The sequence below is a fragment of the Rhinoderma darwinii genome, chromosome 7, assembly GCF_050947455.1.
Source record: "Rhinoderma darwinii isolate aRhiDar2 chromosome 7, aRhiDar2.hap1, whole genome shotgun sequence".
Classification (NCBI taxonomy): domain Eukaryota; kingdom Metazoa; phylum Chordata; class Amphibia; order Anura; family Rhinodermatidae; genus Rhinoderma; species Rhinoderma darwinii.
Window position 1 is genome coordinate 56,073,652 of NC_134693.1, and position 17,918 is coordinate 56,091,569.

At 35.5% G+C, this 17,918-nt stretch overlaps 1 protein-coding gene across 3 annotated transcripts in view; it reads left to right on the plus strand.

Moving 5' to 3' along the window:
- The window catches only part of WDR47 (WD repeat domain 47), a 57,513-nt gene that overhangs the window by 4,665 nt on the left and 34,930 nt on the right, over window positions 1–17,918 (plus strand). For all 3 annotated transcript variants that reach the window (XM_075833397.1, XM_075833396.1, XM_075833398.1), the window contains exons 2-3: window positions 4,150–4,316; window positions 17,040–17,123. In XM_075833397.1, coding sequence (XP_075689512.1) covers window positions 4,159–4,316; window positions 17,040–17,123 — 242 coding nt within the window. In that variant the 5' untranslated portion in view covers window positions 4,150–4,158. The remainder of the gene's footprint in view (window positions 1–4,149; window positions 4,317–17,039; window positions 17,124–17,918) is intronic.

The following is a 17,918-nucleotide window of genomic DNA, read 5'->3' on the forward strand; positions in this document are numbered from 1 at the left end:
TGTACCATCTAAATGGACCAGCATAGTTCATAGGATCTTAACCTGGGGTAACACGCCACGTCTCTAGGGCGTACTCGCACTGTCCTCATGCTGTGCTTTTCATGAGTAGCACTTAGTCTCGTTGTAGCATTAGATGTAATTTATTTGAGTAGTGAGTAAATGGTTTAGAAACACTGGAGTGGTATCTTCCTCCATTGCTGGAAGCTGGCGACGGAACGCTTAGGCTAGGCATTTTGCGCGGCCAAAGATTGCTGGGTATCCTTGCCTGCATTGCAGGTAATGAAAGTCAATGTGGCCGCTTTGCAAGTTGCCGTGACCACGATTCTACAGTTTCAAGAACTCCAAACCCGCTAGGCTTTACGCGACTGCAGCGTGACACAGCAATCTGGACGCACGCCTTGTGTCGCGGCAAAAGTCATCGTGTAGCCCTACACTTACTAAGTCCGTCCTGCTTGGGAGTCTTGTAGATTCCCATGATTAAAATATTCATGGCTCAAGTTTAACATAGTAGTCTTAATATGCATATTACTAAGCACTTCAGTATATCTGCCTATTATCTTTTAAGGGCTTTCCCACTTTTTACATTCTCGAAGGATATATTCTCATTGTGCGCTTGTTTTAAGGTCTTAAAACTGTGATACCATCTGATACCATCTGCGATTGATTTCTCAGGTAAATGAATGGTGTTTTTTTATCTTTATTTTATGGTAGTCGTCCAAAACCGCCTATTAACGTATTAAGACGCAATCTGGTCAACTTGCGTTGATAACTGTGGTTTTCCTTCTATTATTTTCATGGGCTATTGGCTAAACCGCATATTGTAATTTCTGATGCAGAACCGCTTTGTGAGTTAGCATATTGGAAGAAAGTACATCAAAGTCTTGAAAAGTTCATAACCGCGTGACAACCGCAAACAGCACTAAATTGCCGCAATATAAAAATAGCACTTCAAAAAAAGATGCAGTTTACTTCAGTTTTTTTTTTTTTTTATGCGGCTGAATTGCGTCTTCTGACCGCACCGTAACCCCACCGTGTTATATCCACTATACCCTAATCCATGTTATATTTTAAATCTAAGTCTATGCAGGGTATCGGAAGAACAAAGTTTCAACCATTATGAAGATATATTCCCATCCCATAAAGTAATGGCATATCGCTAGGACCCCCCACCGATCCTGAGAATGAAGGCGCTGCGGCCCTTTCTCGGTTTCCCCCCGCACAGCAACGCTGTGGCCTCTTCATTCTCAGGATCAGGGGGTTCCTAGAGGTTGGACCCTCACCAATCATAAATTGTTGACATATCCTAGGAATATGCCATCACTTTATAAAATGCAAATAACACTTTAAGAAATAAAAAAAAATTCTGTAAAAACCACGTGATGGTTAAAGGTAGAGATTCATTTTAAGGTTTAAGGGTTGTCACATGAAGGACTTATCACCTATCCACAGGATAGGTGATAAAAGTCTGATCGCTGGGACCCCTCATATCACTTGAGTTAGGGAACCGAACTCCCCATTCCTCCTCACTGCACGACCACCGTGAGAAGGAGTTTGAATGGTCATGCATGTGCCCTACCAAATGCTCCTTGCCAGGGCACCCAACATAGGAAAATGGGCAGCAGCTGTGGCTAGTTGTAAGTAACATCTGCCATCCTGACAGATAACACTTTATTGGGCATGGGGGTCAGCTGTGATAACATGCAGTGGAGCCTGTAGTAATGTGGCCAATGAACCCTCTATAAATAATAATCTTGATATATAATTCTGCTCTGATGTTTTGCAAACTTTACCAAAATTGTTTACATTTGTATTATATGATCTGTAGTAAAATGAATGTGCGGAGATCTTACTGTGATGAGGCATTGGCAAAGAATAGGTTAATCCTTTAGCTTCTACATATAAAGTTGGGCTGTGAGAGAGCCACAAATGTGCAGTACCTGTGGTTGTTCTCTCCATGTTCACACCCAAGTATAGACGCTACATAAATTTGTTGAGAGGTAGCGGCAGGGTGTGCGTGGCTCTCGGGCTATAGCTTCACATCATGTCATTGATGGCTGGCGTGTCTGTTCTGTATAAACAAGCATAATCATATAGTACAGAACGCTTACTTTAACCGTTTAGTGGACGAGACATTTTTGTTACAGTAAGTTTAGAACAGATCATATATTTTTCTCTTTTTTTTTTTTTTTTTCTTTCGTAAACTTTTGTGTATTTGTAAGGTAAGGTGCTTCTCATACTAGTGCATGCTTTTTTAGTGTTTGTTAACCCATTCCCGCCGCAGCCATTTTTCAGATTTTCATTTTCGTTTTTTTCCTCCCTACCTTCCTTTTATTTTTCCGTCAATATAGTCCTATCAGGGCTTGATTTTTGCGGGACGAGTTGTCGTTTTTCGTAGCATCATTTATTGTGCCATATAATGTACTAGGAAACTGTGAAAAAATTATTTGTGGGGTAGAAAATGAAAAAAAACAGTGATTCCTCCATTTGTTTTTGCGCTTCGTTTTTACGGATTTCACTGTGCAATTAAAACAACATGTTAACTTTATTCTGTGGGTCAATACGATTACGGCGATACCAAATATATATCGTTTTTTCTATATTTTACTACTTTTATAAGTAAAAACCTAAGAGTAAAAAATTACATTTATTTTGTGTCGCCAAATTCTGAGAGCCATAACTTTTATTTTTCCCTCTATTAAGTGGTATAAGGGCTTATTTTTTGCGGGATAAGCTGTCGTTTTTAACGATACCATGCAACGTTTTGATCACTTTTTATTTCATTTTTTGTGGGAGATGAGGTGACCAAAAATAGAGATTCTGTCGTTTACAACTTTTATTTTTATTACGGCGTTCACCGTGCGGGTTAAATAGTGATATATTGTAATAGTTCAGACATTTACGGATGCGGCGATACCAATTGTGGTACTGCGGGGGATACACGTGTCCATCCTCTTCCCCCCCCCCTCCCTCTTCTGTCCTTCCCTTCCCCTTCTTTATGATTTCCTTTGTGTTACATGTCCTATGAACATACTCTTTTTTTCTTCTCCTTGTTTTTGGGGTAAAATCTCTCGTACCGTTTTAACGAGGATCATTTGTAATAATTTATATTACTTGTAGGATATATTTTCTGCAACATATTGATATCAGTGTTCAGAGATGTTATTGCCATGGGACATGCTGTTGAATTTTTTAATATTTGTTTACTTGTCTGTAATTGTTGAAAAATAAAAAATACATATTTAAAAAAAAATAATAATTTGGTTTATTTTTTTACTATGCTCTAGGGGGGAAATGGGAAAAGGGTTTTTGTTTTTTTGAACTTTTTAATTTAAACATTTTTTTTTTTTTACATAAAAAAAAACTTTATTTCACACATTTTGACACTTTTTTTTATTTTTTTATTAGTCTCCCTAGGGGACTTCAACCAGCGATCGTTAGATCACTTGCACTATATACTGCAATACTAATGTATTGCAGTATATCGGGATTCTTACAGGCTTCTATTTACAGCCGACACTGGCATCGTGAGCCCGTTCCATCCTTCCCCTACCCGACTTTGTTGGGAAGGGGTTAAAGGGCATAAGTGATTTGTTTTAAGCGTTATCCCTGCCCTCCTCTGTGCCCCATATGGGTTCATGTAAAAAATGCTGAAACTTCTAGTTTGAGCTTGGTTCCATTAGTATAGAAGGAAGCCATAGAGGTGCATACTGTGCTTTTCTCCTCTGTTTTAACACTGGACCTTCGCATTTCTGAAATTTTTACATTGGAGTGTAGAAGGCATAAAAGACTGATAAACTTAGTTATGCCAATAACATTGACTTACGTGGTATACACCATTGTAAGACCAATGTGAAAGCGGCTTTAAGCTGGCCATACACTACAGGCTTTGGATGACTAATAAGGACGAACTAGGCCAATTTTTTGCTGACTGTCGGAGTCTTTTCGTGACCTGAACGAGCGTGACAGACGCCGAGCAAAGACTGATATCTGTGGAAAAGTTGATTTGCCTTGTTTGATTTTTTCCGGTCGTTGTTTTGTGCAGTCCCTAATGTATGGTCAGCTTTACTAGAAAAAATAAATTGTTTTGTGTTTTTTTAATGTAGACGACTAAATTGTCTCATACATGATTAATTTGTTTTTTCTTTTCAGACCATCACAATGACGGCTGAAGAAACTGTGAATGTTAAAGAAGTAGAGATTACAAAGTTGATTTTAGATTTCCTCAATGCCAAGAAGCTGCACATCAGCATGTTGGCCCTGGAGAAGGAGAGCGGGGTGATAAATGGGCTCTATTCTGATGACATGCTTTTTCTCAGGTATGTTTCACTATGGAAAGTATATATCTTTTTTTTTACTTTTTTTTCCTGCGAAACACTGTACTTTTACAGCGCAGAGATGGTATAGGAACTGTTCCCGTGCCATCACCAGTGGGTGCCGACTGTAATCCAGCTGACATCGGGCTCTAATGGAGTCCGTGCCTAAATCCTGATAGTGTCCTCCACATGTGAACATGGCTTTACCAGTTTACATTGGACTGTATATGGCTAACACCTGCTTTTTGCCAGGTCGCCTTCAATAGATCCTGTAGCAGTAGCGTATATGTGTAGTATTTTGTTGCATTATAGTAGGTAATTCGGACTGAAACAAGAAAGAAAGGTTGATCTATAAAGTGTATTTAAAAGAGCAAAATAGATTGTTTGGACGATACTTTGCACGCAGAATTCATGGTCGTTGGAGCCAGGACAGTAGTCTTTGGGAACCCTACAGTTCTGGAAATGGGAATTTGTGGTGAAGATCATTGTGAGTTATTATATCACTGATTTTATGCCAAGATGAAAGGGTTTCTGTGAGTCAGATCAGAGCTGGTCGCTCTTTCATTAAAATTTGTCGCTACCACACCCTTCTGACATGTCTGATGGACGCTCCATAAAGCATATGCAGATTAGGAAGAAAAAGCTGCTCCTCTGAACGGGCGCTCAGGTGTGGATTGTACTGATATCTTCACAAAATCGTCAGGGTGTATTTTCAACGATTTTATTATTAAAAAAGAACAATATAAAATTTGATTGCTGCAACGCGTTTCAACCACGCACTGTGGTCTTCATCAGGCATATAAATTTGGTTACAATACATCATCTTATATACTTGTATCATATGCTTCACTTCCAGGTTAAACTGGCAAGGTGAAGGTTCATCATGGGTGTTTCAGCACAGGTGTGTGTATGTTTTTTCCTCAGACTGATTTTCTCTTAATTGCTATTTCTCCTCTTTTCTACCTTTTAACCAACTATTTTCTGCCAAATGGTAGATATTCTTAGCTTTAGTGTAAAAGAGGATTGATTTTTTGTATACATACATATATATATATATACATACACACATATATATATATATATATATATATATATATATATACACATGTCCACATGCAGGTGACCGTATATTTCAAAGAAATCATCATCGTCCGCGTATTCTCGCCGCTGACAGACAGTGTGAGTGCTCTTAGTTTCTTTGATAATTGTGTTTATTCTTTTTGATAGTTTTGATGCTATCCTTTATTCTAACTAAGATAATTGTATTACTGGTAAAAAATGCTTCTAGTTTCATTGCTGTTCGTTTGAATCTAATTGTCGGGAGCCAGGCGCTCCTGTTTTTTATGTATATATATATATATTTAATTTTAAGAAGAGAAATATTCCCATTATTATTTATTCTTTGTAGGTGTATCACACTCAATCTTATCCTATCATTTTTAATACAGATGTCATTGTATTTTAATAGATCGTTCACACTACACTTGATCAATTTTTTCATTGAGTCCGTTTGGGCTCAAGGTCCCAAATTTAAATATCCAGAAGGACTCCCTTTTATTCAGGGTAGAGATTCTGTTGTGTGTTTTAACATTTACTTGTTCGATTGGGGAAATTTTTATTTTAGAAAAATCAGATGAATGGTTATATAGTAAATGCCTTGATAAGCTATGTTTGAGAAAACCGTTTTTTGCATTAAAGCGGTGACCATTTAATCTCTTTCTTAGTGTCTGGGTTGTTCTTCCAATATATTGCAATCCGCACTCACATTCAATCATATAAATTACATAATCAGTTTCACAGTTCATATAAGTATTAATTTCAAATATTTCTTGTGTTACATTTGATGTAACTTGAGTTTTTCCTTTGTTAATATTAAAACAACACAAACAGTTTCTTTTTCCACATTTATGGATCCCTGCCGGTTTATAATAATGATCTTGGGTAGAGGTGGGGATATTCGTTTTCAACCTACTAGGTGCTAATATATTTTTAATAGTTCTCCCCCGACGGAATGTTATCCCTGGTTTTATAGGGATAATTTTATTTAAAATCGGATCGTTTAAAAGTACATTCCAGTGTTTTTGCAATGCACTTCTAATAACATTATGATCTTTATTAAATGTTGTAATAAAATTGTTTGAATGTCTTTTCTTTAAAATATCTTTGTTATGTGCTATATGTACTTTTTCTACAAGGCATGCTTCTTGAGATGTATCTAAATTTTTTTGATACGCATGTTTAAGGAGATCTTGAGGATATTTTTTCTCCTCAAACTTTGCTTTGAGGATTTTGGATTGTTCTTTGTATCCATTCACTGAGGAGCAATTTTTTCTTATTCTCCTATACTGACTGTGTGGGATATTTGTTATCCATTTTTTATAGTGTGCACTTTTGAAATTTAAAAAACTATTTTTATCTGTGTCTTTAAAATGTGTTTTTGTTAAAAATTTATTATCAGAATGACTGATTTCTAAATCTAAAAATATTATTTTTTCTTTTGATATATTTTGTGTAAATTGTATTCCCCACGTATTCTTATTTAAAATATTTATGAAGCTGTTCGCTTCCTCCCTAGTACCAGACCAGATTAAAAAAAGATCGTCAATATACCTTTTATAATAGACAATTTTATTCCGATATATATCAGCATTCTCTATATGTATTGATTCAAAATGCCCCATGAATAGGTTGGCATAGCTAGGGGCAACTCGTGTCCCCATAGCTGTGCCCCTTATCTGTTTATATAATTTAGAATTATGTTTAAAAATATTGTGGGTGAGAATAAAATGTAATCCTTCTAATAGAAAATCATTTTGTTTTTTCGGGAGTATACCTCCATGTTCTAAAAAAAAATGTATGGCCTTTAATCCAAGAGTATGATCGATATTCGAATATAAGGAAGTCACATCCAATGTTATCAATACGTAATTTTCATTCCAGCTGTATCCTTGTAATTCTCTGATCAGACTCGTAGAGTCTTTCAGATACGATGGTAATTTTTTCACTAGATTTTGCAAATGTAAATCTATATAATGTGAAAGCTGACTTGTCAGGGAATTGATACCAGATATTATTGGTCTACCTGGAGGATTCGTTTGATTTTTATGAATTTTAGGTAGATGGTAAAAAAAAGGGGTTTCCGGATTTGCTGTCATTAAAAATGATTTTTCTTTTTTATTTATAATGCCCTCTTCGAAGTTAATTTTTATAAAATCTGAAAATTCTTTTTCATATTGATCTGATGGATCAGAGGTTATTGTTTCGTAATATTTTTTATCAGAAAGTATTCTCTCAGCTTCTTGGATATAAGTTTCTCTATCTTGTATTATAATTCCTCCTCCTTTATCCGCTGATCTTATTACAATATTTTTATTTTTTTGAAGGTCTTTGAGTGATTTTTTCTCTCTTTTATTAAGATTACATTGGCTAGGTACGCTTTTTTTCTTATTGATTATTTTCAATTCATTTGACACTAATATATAAAAAGTTTCTAAAAAATTGCCCTTATGATGCAGTGGGTAGAAGCTCGATTTTCCATTGACTTCAAGATGTGTATATGGGTCTTCTACACTATTATCTTTTTCCGTTTGTTTGGATTTCCCTGTTTCTATAGAAAAATGACGTTGCAATGTGAGTTTTCTAATAAAATTATTTAAATCTAAAAAAAGTTGAAATTCATCAGCTGATTGTGTGGGACAAAACGACAAGCCTTTAGATAGTAACTCTATTTCTCCTTTTTTGAGTATATATTGTGATAAATTAAACACATTACTGGATTTTTCATGTATATTCTCAATTTCAATAGATTCTTGCAAGTCGGTTTCTAATCCTCCCTGCTTTTTTTGTGGGTTTCTTTTTTTCCCCCCTCTGCATCCTCTGATCTTTCTTTTCTTTTCGTAGATCTGGATAGATGCATTTGATTTGGGAGGGCTTGAAAATATTTTGTGATTACATGATTCCCTATAGGGGGTGATGTCTTGGATTTTTGTGTTTGAGGACTGATGTTCGAACTTGGGGGGAACTCTAAAAAAGATATATTGGTTAGTGTGCTATTTATTGTAGAGTTCGATGTCTCTATTTCAGGAGTGATAGGATCTGCGGTGGGTCTATCCATGTCATTGAGATATAGTATCAAAGGTGATGAAAAAGTCGGTTCTGGGCGACTACCTGTGTGGACCGGAGTGCCTATCCAACGGAAAGTGGTATTTATACCGTCAGGTGAGTCATGTGTGGTAAAAAATGTGTTATCTATTGAATTAGAATGATGTGACATATCTATATGCGCTGTTTCCATAGTAGCTTTAGGAAATAGTGGGGGTAAATTAATATTGGGTGGAATCCATGGTTCCGTATTCTTTATTGTTTGGTGATGATCTGTTTGCCTTACTATGTTCTGATGACTATAATCCTTCATTTTGTTTTCATTATATTTTTTATAGATTCTATTGGTCTCTACATTTTCCTGTTGAGGTGTATTAGTATTTCTTCTGTAGGTGTACCTACTATATCTTTTTGTATTTGTACTTATGTTTTTATTAATCCTAGGATTTCCATATGGTCGATTATGATGATATAGAGTTGACTGTTTGTTTTGTTCTTTGTCTAGGGATTCTGTAGTGGGTTTGTCAATTGATTGACATGCAAAATCCTGTCTATCACGTTTAAATTTAGTTGCTTTTTTTTCGATTACATCTCTCTCCAATTTCAACAATCTATTCTTAATAGATAATTCTATTTTTTGGAAATCTTGGTGTTTTTTGTATAATTCTAACTTGACCCACGTGATATTGAGAAGTTTGGAAAAATGGTCAGATAGCGATGTTCTTTTATTATATAGTCGCTCCATCATACCTCTAGAGCATGTGGACATGTATTCTTTCCATTCTAAGGAAAAGAGTGTATCATCAGGGAATGCTGATAAAAAGGGTAATCTTAAACCTCTAGGGGTGAGATTCTCTGTGATATACATTTTTAAAAAAGTGGCATCTAGATTATGCATCAGTTCCGCTTTACTAAAATCTTCAAATTCTAAAAATAAGTCAGTCATGTATTTCGTTTCTTCAGTAGTATATATTTTTGTTGCGATCCTCCTTGTAGGGCTTCTTTTCTCAGTTGGAATGGTATTAGTAAGTAATAAGATCAATTTGTTACGATTGTCTAAACGATGTTGATAATATTCCATTTTGTTGAATGAAGAGTGGTTGGGCTGATCTTTTAACCACCTCTAGTATGCTTGCCGTACTCTTGAGGACGTATTTTTTCCTGGAATGGAATCGTCCACCTATTGAATCCGGTATATCCTGGTTGACAACCGTATTGAAGATTCTTAAGATAAAAAGGGAGGATAAAAAAGAGAAAAAAACGGCGCTCCTCTAAGGTGATATCGTTCTGGTATTTGTAAGATATTGAGTAACTTAATGAATGGAGCTCACCTTGGTGAGTTGTGCAATGTCGCCAGCACAACTTAACTTTGTAGCTTGTACATGCTTGATCACACTGTGCTTGCCTCTGGAGCCATAACCGCATGGGGTGAATTCGTGTCAGGAACTCCTCTCCTTGCGGTTTTGAAGTAATGCAGATTAGGAAGAAAAAGCTGCTCCTCTGAACGGGCGCTCAGGTGTGGATTGTACTGATATCTTCACAAAATCGTCAGGGTGTATTTTCAACGATTTTATTATTAAAAAAGAACAATATAAAATTTGATTGCTGCAACGCGTTTCAACCACGCACTGTGGTCTTCATCAGGCATATAAATTTGGTTACAATACATCATCTTATATACTTGTATCATATGCTTCACTTCCAGGTTAAACTGGCAAGGTGAAGGTTCATCATGGGTGTTTCAGCACAGGTGTGTGTATGTTTTTTCCTCAGACTGATTTTCTCTTAATTGCTATTTCTCCTATTTTCTGCCAAATGGTAGATATTCTTAGCTTTAGTGTAAAAGAGGATTGATTTTTTGTATACATACATATATATATATATACACACACACATAAATCAATCCTCTTTTACACTAAAGCTAAGAATATCTACCATTTGGCAGAAAATAGTTGGTTAAAAGGTAGAAAATAGGAGGAATAGCAATTAAGAGAAAATCAGTCTGAGGAAAAAACATACACACACCTGTGCTGAAACACCCATGATGAACCTTCACCTTGCCAGTTTAACCTGGAAGTGAAGCATATGATACAAGTATATAAGATGATGTATTGTAACCAAATTTATATGCCTGATGAAGACCACAGTGCGTGGTTGAAACGCGTTGCAGCAATCAAATTTTATATTGTTCTTTTTTAATAATAAAATCGTTGAAAATACACCCTGACGATTTTGTGAAGATATCAGTACAATCCACACCTGAGCGCCCGTTCAGAGGAGCAGCTTTTTCTTCCTAATCTGCATTACTTCAAAACCGCAAGGAGAGGAGTTCCTGACACGAATTCACCCCATGCGGTTATGGCTCCAGAGGCAAGCACAGTGTGATCAAGCATGTACAAGCTACAAAGTTAAGTTGTGCTGGCGACATTGCACAACTCACCAAGGTGAGCTCCATTCATTAAGTTACTCAATATCTTACAAATACCAGAACGATATCACCTTAGAGGAGCGCCGTTTTTTTCTCTTTTTTATCCTCCCTTTTTATCTTAAGAATCTTCAATACGGTTGTCAACCAGGATATACCGGATTCAATAGGTGGACGATTCCATTCCAGGAAAAAATACGTCCTCAAGAGTACGGCAAGCATACTAGAGGTGGTTAAAAGATCAGCCCAACCACTCTTCATTCAACAAAATGGAATATTATCAACATCGTTTAGACAATCGTAACAAATTGATCTTATTACTTACTAATACCATTCCAACTGAGAAAAGAAGCCCTACAAGGAGGATCGCAACAAAAATATATACTACTGAAGAAACGAAATACATGACTGACTTATTTTTAGAATTTGAAGATTTTAGTAAAGCGGAACTGATGCATAATCTAGATGCCACTTTTTTAAAAATGTATATCACAGAGAATCTCACCCCTAGAGGTTTAAGATTACCCTTTTTATCAGCATTCCCTGATGATACACTCTTTTCCTTAGAATGGAAAGAATACATGTCCACATGCTCTAGAGGTATGATGGAGCGACTATATAATAAAAGAACATCGCTATCTGACCATTTTTCCAAACTTCTCAATATCACGTGGGTCAAGTTAGAATTATACAAAAAACACCAAGATTTCCAAAAAATAGAATTATCTATTAAGAATAGATTGTTGAAATTGGAGAGAGATGTAATCGAAAAAAAAGCAACTAAATTTAAACGTGATAGACAGGATTTTGCATGTCAATCAATTGACAAACCCACTACAGAATCCCTAGACAAAGAACAAAACAAACAGTCAACTCTATATCATCATAATCGACCATATGGAAATCCTAGGATTAATAAAAACATAAGTACAAATACAAAAAGATATAGTAGGTACACCTACAGAAGAAATACTAATACACCTCAACAGGAAAATGTAGAGACCAATAGAATCTATAAAAAATATAATGAAAACAAAATGAAGGATTATAGTCATCAGAACATAGTAAGGCAAACAGATCATCACCAAACAATAAAGAATACGGAACCATGGATTCCACCCAATATTAATTTACCCCCACTATTTCCTAAAGCTACTATGGAAACAGCGCATATAGATATGTCACATCATTCTAATTCAATAGATAACACATTTTTTACCACACATGACTCACCTGACGGTATAAATACCACTTTCCGTTGGATAGGCACTCCGGTCCACACAGGTAGTCGCCCAGAACCGACTTTTTCATCACCTTTGATACTATATCTCAATGACATGGATAGACCCACCGCAGATCCTATCACTCCTGAAATAGAGACATCGAACTCTACAATAAATAGCACACTAACCAATATATCTTTTTTAGAGTTCCCCCCAAGTTCGAACATCAGTCCTCAAACACAAAAATCCAAGACATCACCCCCTATAGGGAATCATGTAATCACAAAATATTTTCAAGCCCTCCCAAATCAAATGCATCTATCCAGATCTACGAAAAGAAAAGAAAGATCAGAGGATGCAGAGGGGGGAAAAAAAGAAACCCACAAAAAAAGCAGGGAGGATTAGAAACCGACTTGCAAGAATCTATTGAAATTGAGAATATACATGAAAAATCCAGTAATGTGTTTAATTTATCACAATATATACTCAAAAAAGGAGAAATAGAGTTACTATCTAAAGGCTTGTCGTTTTGTCCCACACAATCAGCTGATGAATTTCAACTTTTTTTAGATTTAAATAATTTTATTAGAAAACTCACATTGCAACGTCATTTTTCTATAGAAACAGGGAAATCCAAACAAACGGAAAAAGATAATAGTGTAGAAGACCCATATACACATCTTGAAGTCAATGGAAAATCGAGCTTCTACCCACTGCATCATAAGGGCAATTTTTTAGAAACTTTTTATATATTAGTGTCAAATGAATTGAAAATAATCAATAAGAAAAAAAGCGTACCTAGCCAATGTAATCTTAATAAAAGAGAGAAAAAATCACTCAAAGACCTTCAAAAAAATAAAAATATTGTAATAAGATCAGCGGATAAAGGAGGAGGAATTATAATACAAGATAGAGAAACTTATATCCAAGAAGCTGAGAGAATACTTTCTGATAAAAAATATTACGAAACAATAACCTCTGATCCATCAGATCAATATGAAAAAGAATTTTCAGATTTTATAAAAATTAACTTCGAAGAGGGCATTATAAATAAAAAAGAAAAATCATTTTTAATGACAGCAAATCCGGAAACCCCTTTTTTTTACCATCTACCTAAAATTCATAAAAATCAAACGAATCCTCCAGGTAGACCAATAATATCTGGTATCAATTCCCTGACAAGTCAGCTTTCACATTATATAGATTTACATTTGCAAAATCTAGTGAAAAAATTACCATCGTATCTGAAAGACTCTACGAGTCTGATCAGAGAATTACAAGGATACAGCTGGAATGAAAATTACGTATTGATAACATTGGATGTGACTTCCTTATATTCGAATATCGATCATACTCTTGGATTAAAGGCCATACATTTTTTTTTAGAACATGGAGGTATACTCCCGAAAAAACAAAATGATTTTCTATTAGAAGGATTACATTTTATTCTCACCCACAATATTTTTAAACATAATTCTAAATTATATAAACAGATAAGGGGCACAGCTATGGGGACACGAGTTGCCCCTAGCTATGCCAACCTATTCATGGGGCATTTTGAATCAATACATATAGAGAATGCTGATATATATCGGAATAAAATTGTCTATTATAAAAGGTATATTGACGATCTTTTTTTAATCTGGTCTGGTACTAGGGAGGAAGCGAACAGCTTCATAAATATTTTAAATAAGAATACGTGGGGAATACAATTTACACAAAATATATCAAAAGAAAAAATAATATTTTTAGATTTAGAAATCAGTCATTCTGATAATAAATTTTTAACAAAAACACATTTTAAAGACACAGATAAAAATAGTTTTTTAAATTTCAAAAGTGCACACTATAAAAAATGGATAACAAATATCCCACACAGTCAGTATAGGAGAATAAGAAAAAATTGCTCCTCAGTGAATGGATACAAAGAACAATCCAAAATCCTCAAAGCAAAGTTTGAGGAGAAAAAATATCCTCAAGATCTCCTTAAACATGCGTATCAAAAAAATTTAGATACATCTCAAGAAGCATGCCTTGTAGAAAAAGTACATATAGCACATAACAAAGATATTTTAAAGAAAAGACATTCAAACAATTTTATTACAACATTTAATAAAGATCATAATGTTATTAGAAGTGCATTGCAAAAACACTGGAATGTACTTTTAAACGATCCGATTTTAAATAAAATTATCCCTATAAAACCAGGGATAACATTCCGTCGGGGGAGAACTATTAAAAATATATTAGCACCTAGTAGGTTGAAAACGAATATCCCCACCTCTACCCAAGATCATTATTATAAACCGGCAGGGATCCATAAATGTGGAAAAAGAAACTGTTTGTGTTGTTTTAATATTAACAAAGGAAAAACTCAAGTTACATCAAATGTAACACAAGAAATATTTGAAATTAATACTTATATGAACTGTGAAACTGATTATGTAATTTATATGATTGAATGTGAGTGCGGATTGCAATATATTGGAAGAACAACCCAGACACTAAGAAAGAGATTAAATGGTCACCGCTTTAATGCAAAAAACGGTTTTCTCAAACATAGCTTATCAAGGCATTTACTATATAACCATTCATCTGATTTTTCTAAAATAAAAATTTCCCCAATCGAACAAGTAAATGTTAAAACACACAACAGAATCTCTACCCTGAATAAAAGGGAGTCCTTCTGGATATTTAAATTTGGGACCTTGAGCCCAAACGGACTCAATGAAAAAATTGATCAAGTGTAGTGTGAACGATCTATTAAAATACAATGACATCTGTATTAAAAATGATAGGATAAGATTGAGTGTGATACACCTACAAAGAATAAATAATAATGGGAATATTTCTCTTCTTAAAATTAAATATATATATATATACATAAAAAACAGGAGCGCCTGGCTCCCGACAATTAGATTCAAACGAACAGCAATGAAACTAGAAGCATTTTTTACCAGTAATACAATTATCTTAGTTAGAATAAAGGATAGCATCAAAACTATCAAAAAGAATAAACACAATTATCAAAGAAACTAAGAGCACTCACACTGTCTGTCAGCGGCGAGAATACGCGGACGATGATGATTTCTTTGAAATATACGGTCACCTGCATGTGGACATGTGTATATATATATATATATATATATATATATATATATGTGTGTATGTATATATATATATATGTATGTATACAAAAAATCAATCCTCTTTTACACTAAAGCTAAGAATATCTACCATTTGGCAGAAAATAGTTGGTTAAAAGGTAGAAAAGAGGAGAAATAGCAATTAAGAGAAAATCAGTCTGAGGAAAAAACATACACACACCTGTGCTGAAACACCCATGATGAACCTTCACCTTGCCAGTTTAACCTGGAAGTGAAGCATATGATACAAGTATATAAGATGATGTATTGTAACCAAATTTATATGCCTGATGAAGACCACAGTGCGTGGTTGAAACGCGTTGCAGCAATCAAATTTTATATTGTTCTTTTTTAATAATAAAATCGTTGAAAATACACCCTGACGATTTTGTGAAGATATCAGTACAATCCACACCTGAGCGCCCGTTCAGAGGAGCAGCTTTTTCTTCCTAATCTGCATTACTTCAAAACCGCAAGGAGAGGAGTTCCTGACACGAATTCACCCCATGCGGTTATGGCTCCAGAGGCAAGCACAGTGTGATCAAGCATGTACAAGCTACAAAGTTAAGTTGTGCTGGCGACATTGCACAACTCACCAAGGTGAGCTCCATTCATTAAGTTACTCAATATCTTACAAATACCAGAACGATATCACCTTAGAGGAGCGCCGTTTTTTTCTCTTTTTTTCTCTTTTTTTTTCTCTTTTTTTTTTTCTTTTTTTTCTTTTTTTCTTTTTTTTTCTTTTTTTTTTTCTCTTTTTTATCCTCCCTTTTTATCTTAAGAATCCATAAAGCATAGTAAATCTCTTCCTCCCATTCTAGCTGCATACACCATTGTCTTCCAGTTATCAGTTCTGTGAACCCTATTGGAAAATTAGTCGATATTGACCCCCTGCCTCTGTTTTAAACTGAATTATCAGGGAGGTGTACGTTCTTAAAGAGGATCTGTCACTTCTTCTGACAGGTCTGTTTAGTAAATACTTGTATTCCCCGTGAAATAACAATTCTGGAACATATTTTCTTATAACTCTGCGTTGTCGTTCCTCTATTATTCCTCCTATAAGTGTATGAATAAATTGACAATTGGGTGTTACCAGTTGGGGGTGTGTTCATACACAGACTGACAATGTCCAATCAGTGCTGACAGTCAGTGTGTAGGGACACGCCCCTTTGACAAGGAGTCAGTTGACAATTTATTCATAAATTTCTTGGCGGAATACCAGAGGAAAGACCCAACGCAGCGGTTTAAGAAAATATGTTCCAGAATTGGTATTTCATGGGAAATACAAGTGTTTACTAATATATACATGTCAGGAGAGATTACGGGTCCTCTTTAAAATAAGGGTATGTTCACATGGAGTTTTTTGCAGGCAGAAAAATCTCCCTCAAAATCCCTTCAGGAATTTTGAGGCAGATTTTGACCTGCCTGCACTCTTTTTGCCACGTTTTTGTGCCGTGTTTTTCACTGCGTTTTTTGGCTGCAGGCAAAAACGCAGCGAAAATCTCTTTCTCTGCCTCCCATTGTTGTCAATGGGAGGTCAGAGACGGAAACGCCTGAAGAAAGAGGGCATATTGCTTTTTTTCCCACGAGTGTTTTTTTTTCCGCTCATTGATTTCAATGGGAGGCGATTTCTGATGTTTTTTGGCGCAGTTTCTACGTGGACTGGGCCTAAAATGTTAAGTCTAAAGAATAATCAAACAGAATGTACATGGCAGTACCAATACATAGAGCGAGCATTATTTCATATAATAAAGAGAGAGTTAAGGGTGGTAAATGGTAATGTAATCTGTCACAGCTGTCTGGCAATTTTCTTCTCTTTGATAACCCACAGGCAATTGATCCTTGATGGTCAGTGGGATGAAGTGCTTCAGTTTATCCAACCACTTGAGTGTATGGACAAATTTGACAGAAAAAGGTAATTTAAATAGGTAAAATAAATAAATGGTTGATCGGGATTGTGTGTGTGTGTATATATATATATATATATATATATATATATATATATATATATATATATATATATATATATATATATATGTATGTGTGTGTGTGCTCTCGTGTAGTTTAGCATTACTTAAAGGGGTTGTCCACGTTTTCTTTTTTTTATTAATTCATTTACTTATAGAACAGGAACTCATAAAATTTTCTAATATACATGTGTTAGAAATTCTTTCTTATAACAGTGGTTATAGCCCACAGATTAGTCTATAGCAATGCATCCATAGGATAACTGAATGGACCTAATATGGCGTTAGTCATGTGACCCTCCACCCACACATCATGTGACCCTCCACCCACACATCATGTGACCCTCCACCCACACATCATGTGACCCTCCACCCACACATCATGTGACCCCTGGCATTCAGGTAACAGTTCATTATTGAGGAGCAGAAGTTATAAAGTATTTCTACCTACAGCAACATCTCATCATCATGTCTGTCCGTGTCTGTGAGGAGCAGCTCTTAGGGCCATGCACACTTCCGTTGTTTTAATGGAACCGTGCGACCGTTCCATCAAAAATAGGGCAGGTCCTACTCCTACCCATTTTTGACGGAACAGTCTCGGCCTTTGCATTGATTTGGTCCGTGAAACAACATACTGCACACGGAAGCCTTCCGTGTGCGGTCCATGATTCACGGAACCATCATTAGCGGCCGTTCAGCGGCAGACACGGAGGTGTGCGTGTGAGGCCTTACATTCTTCCAAT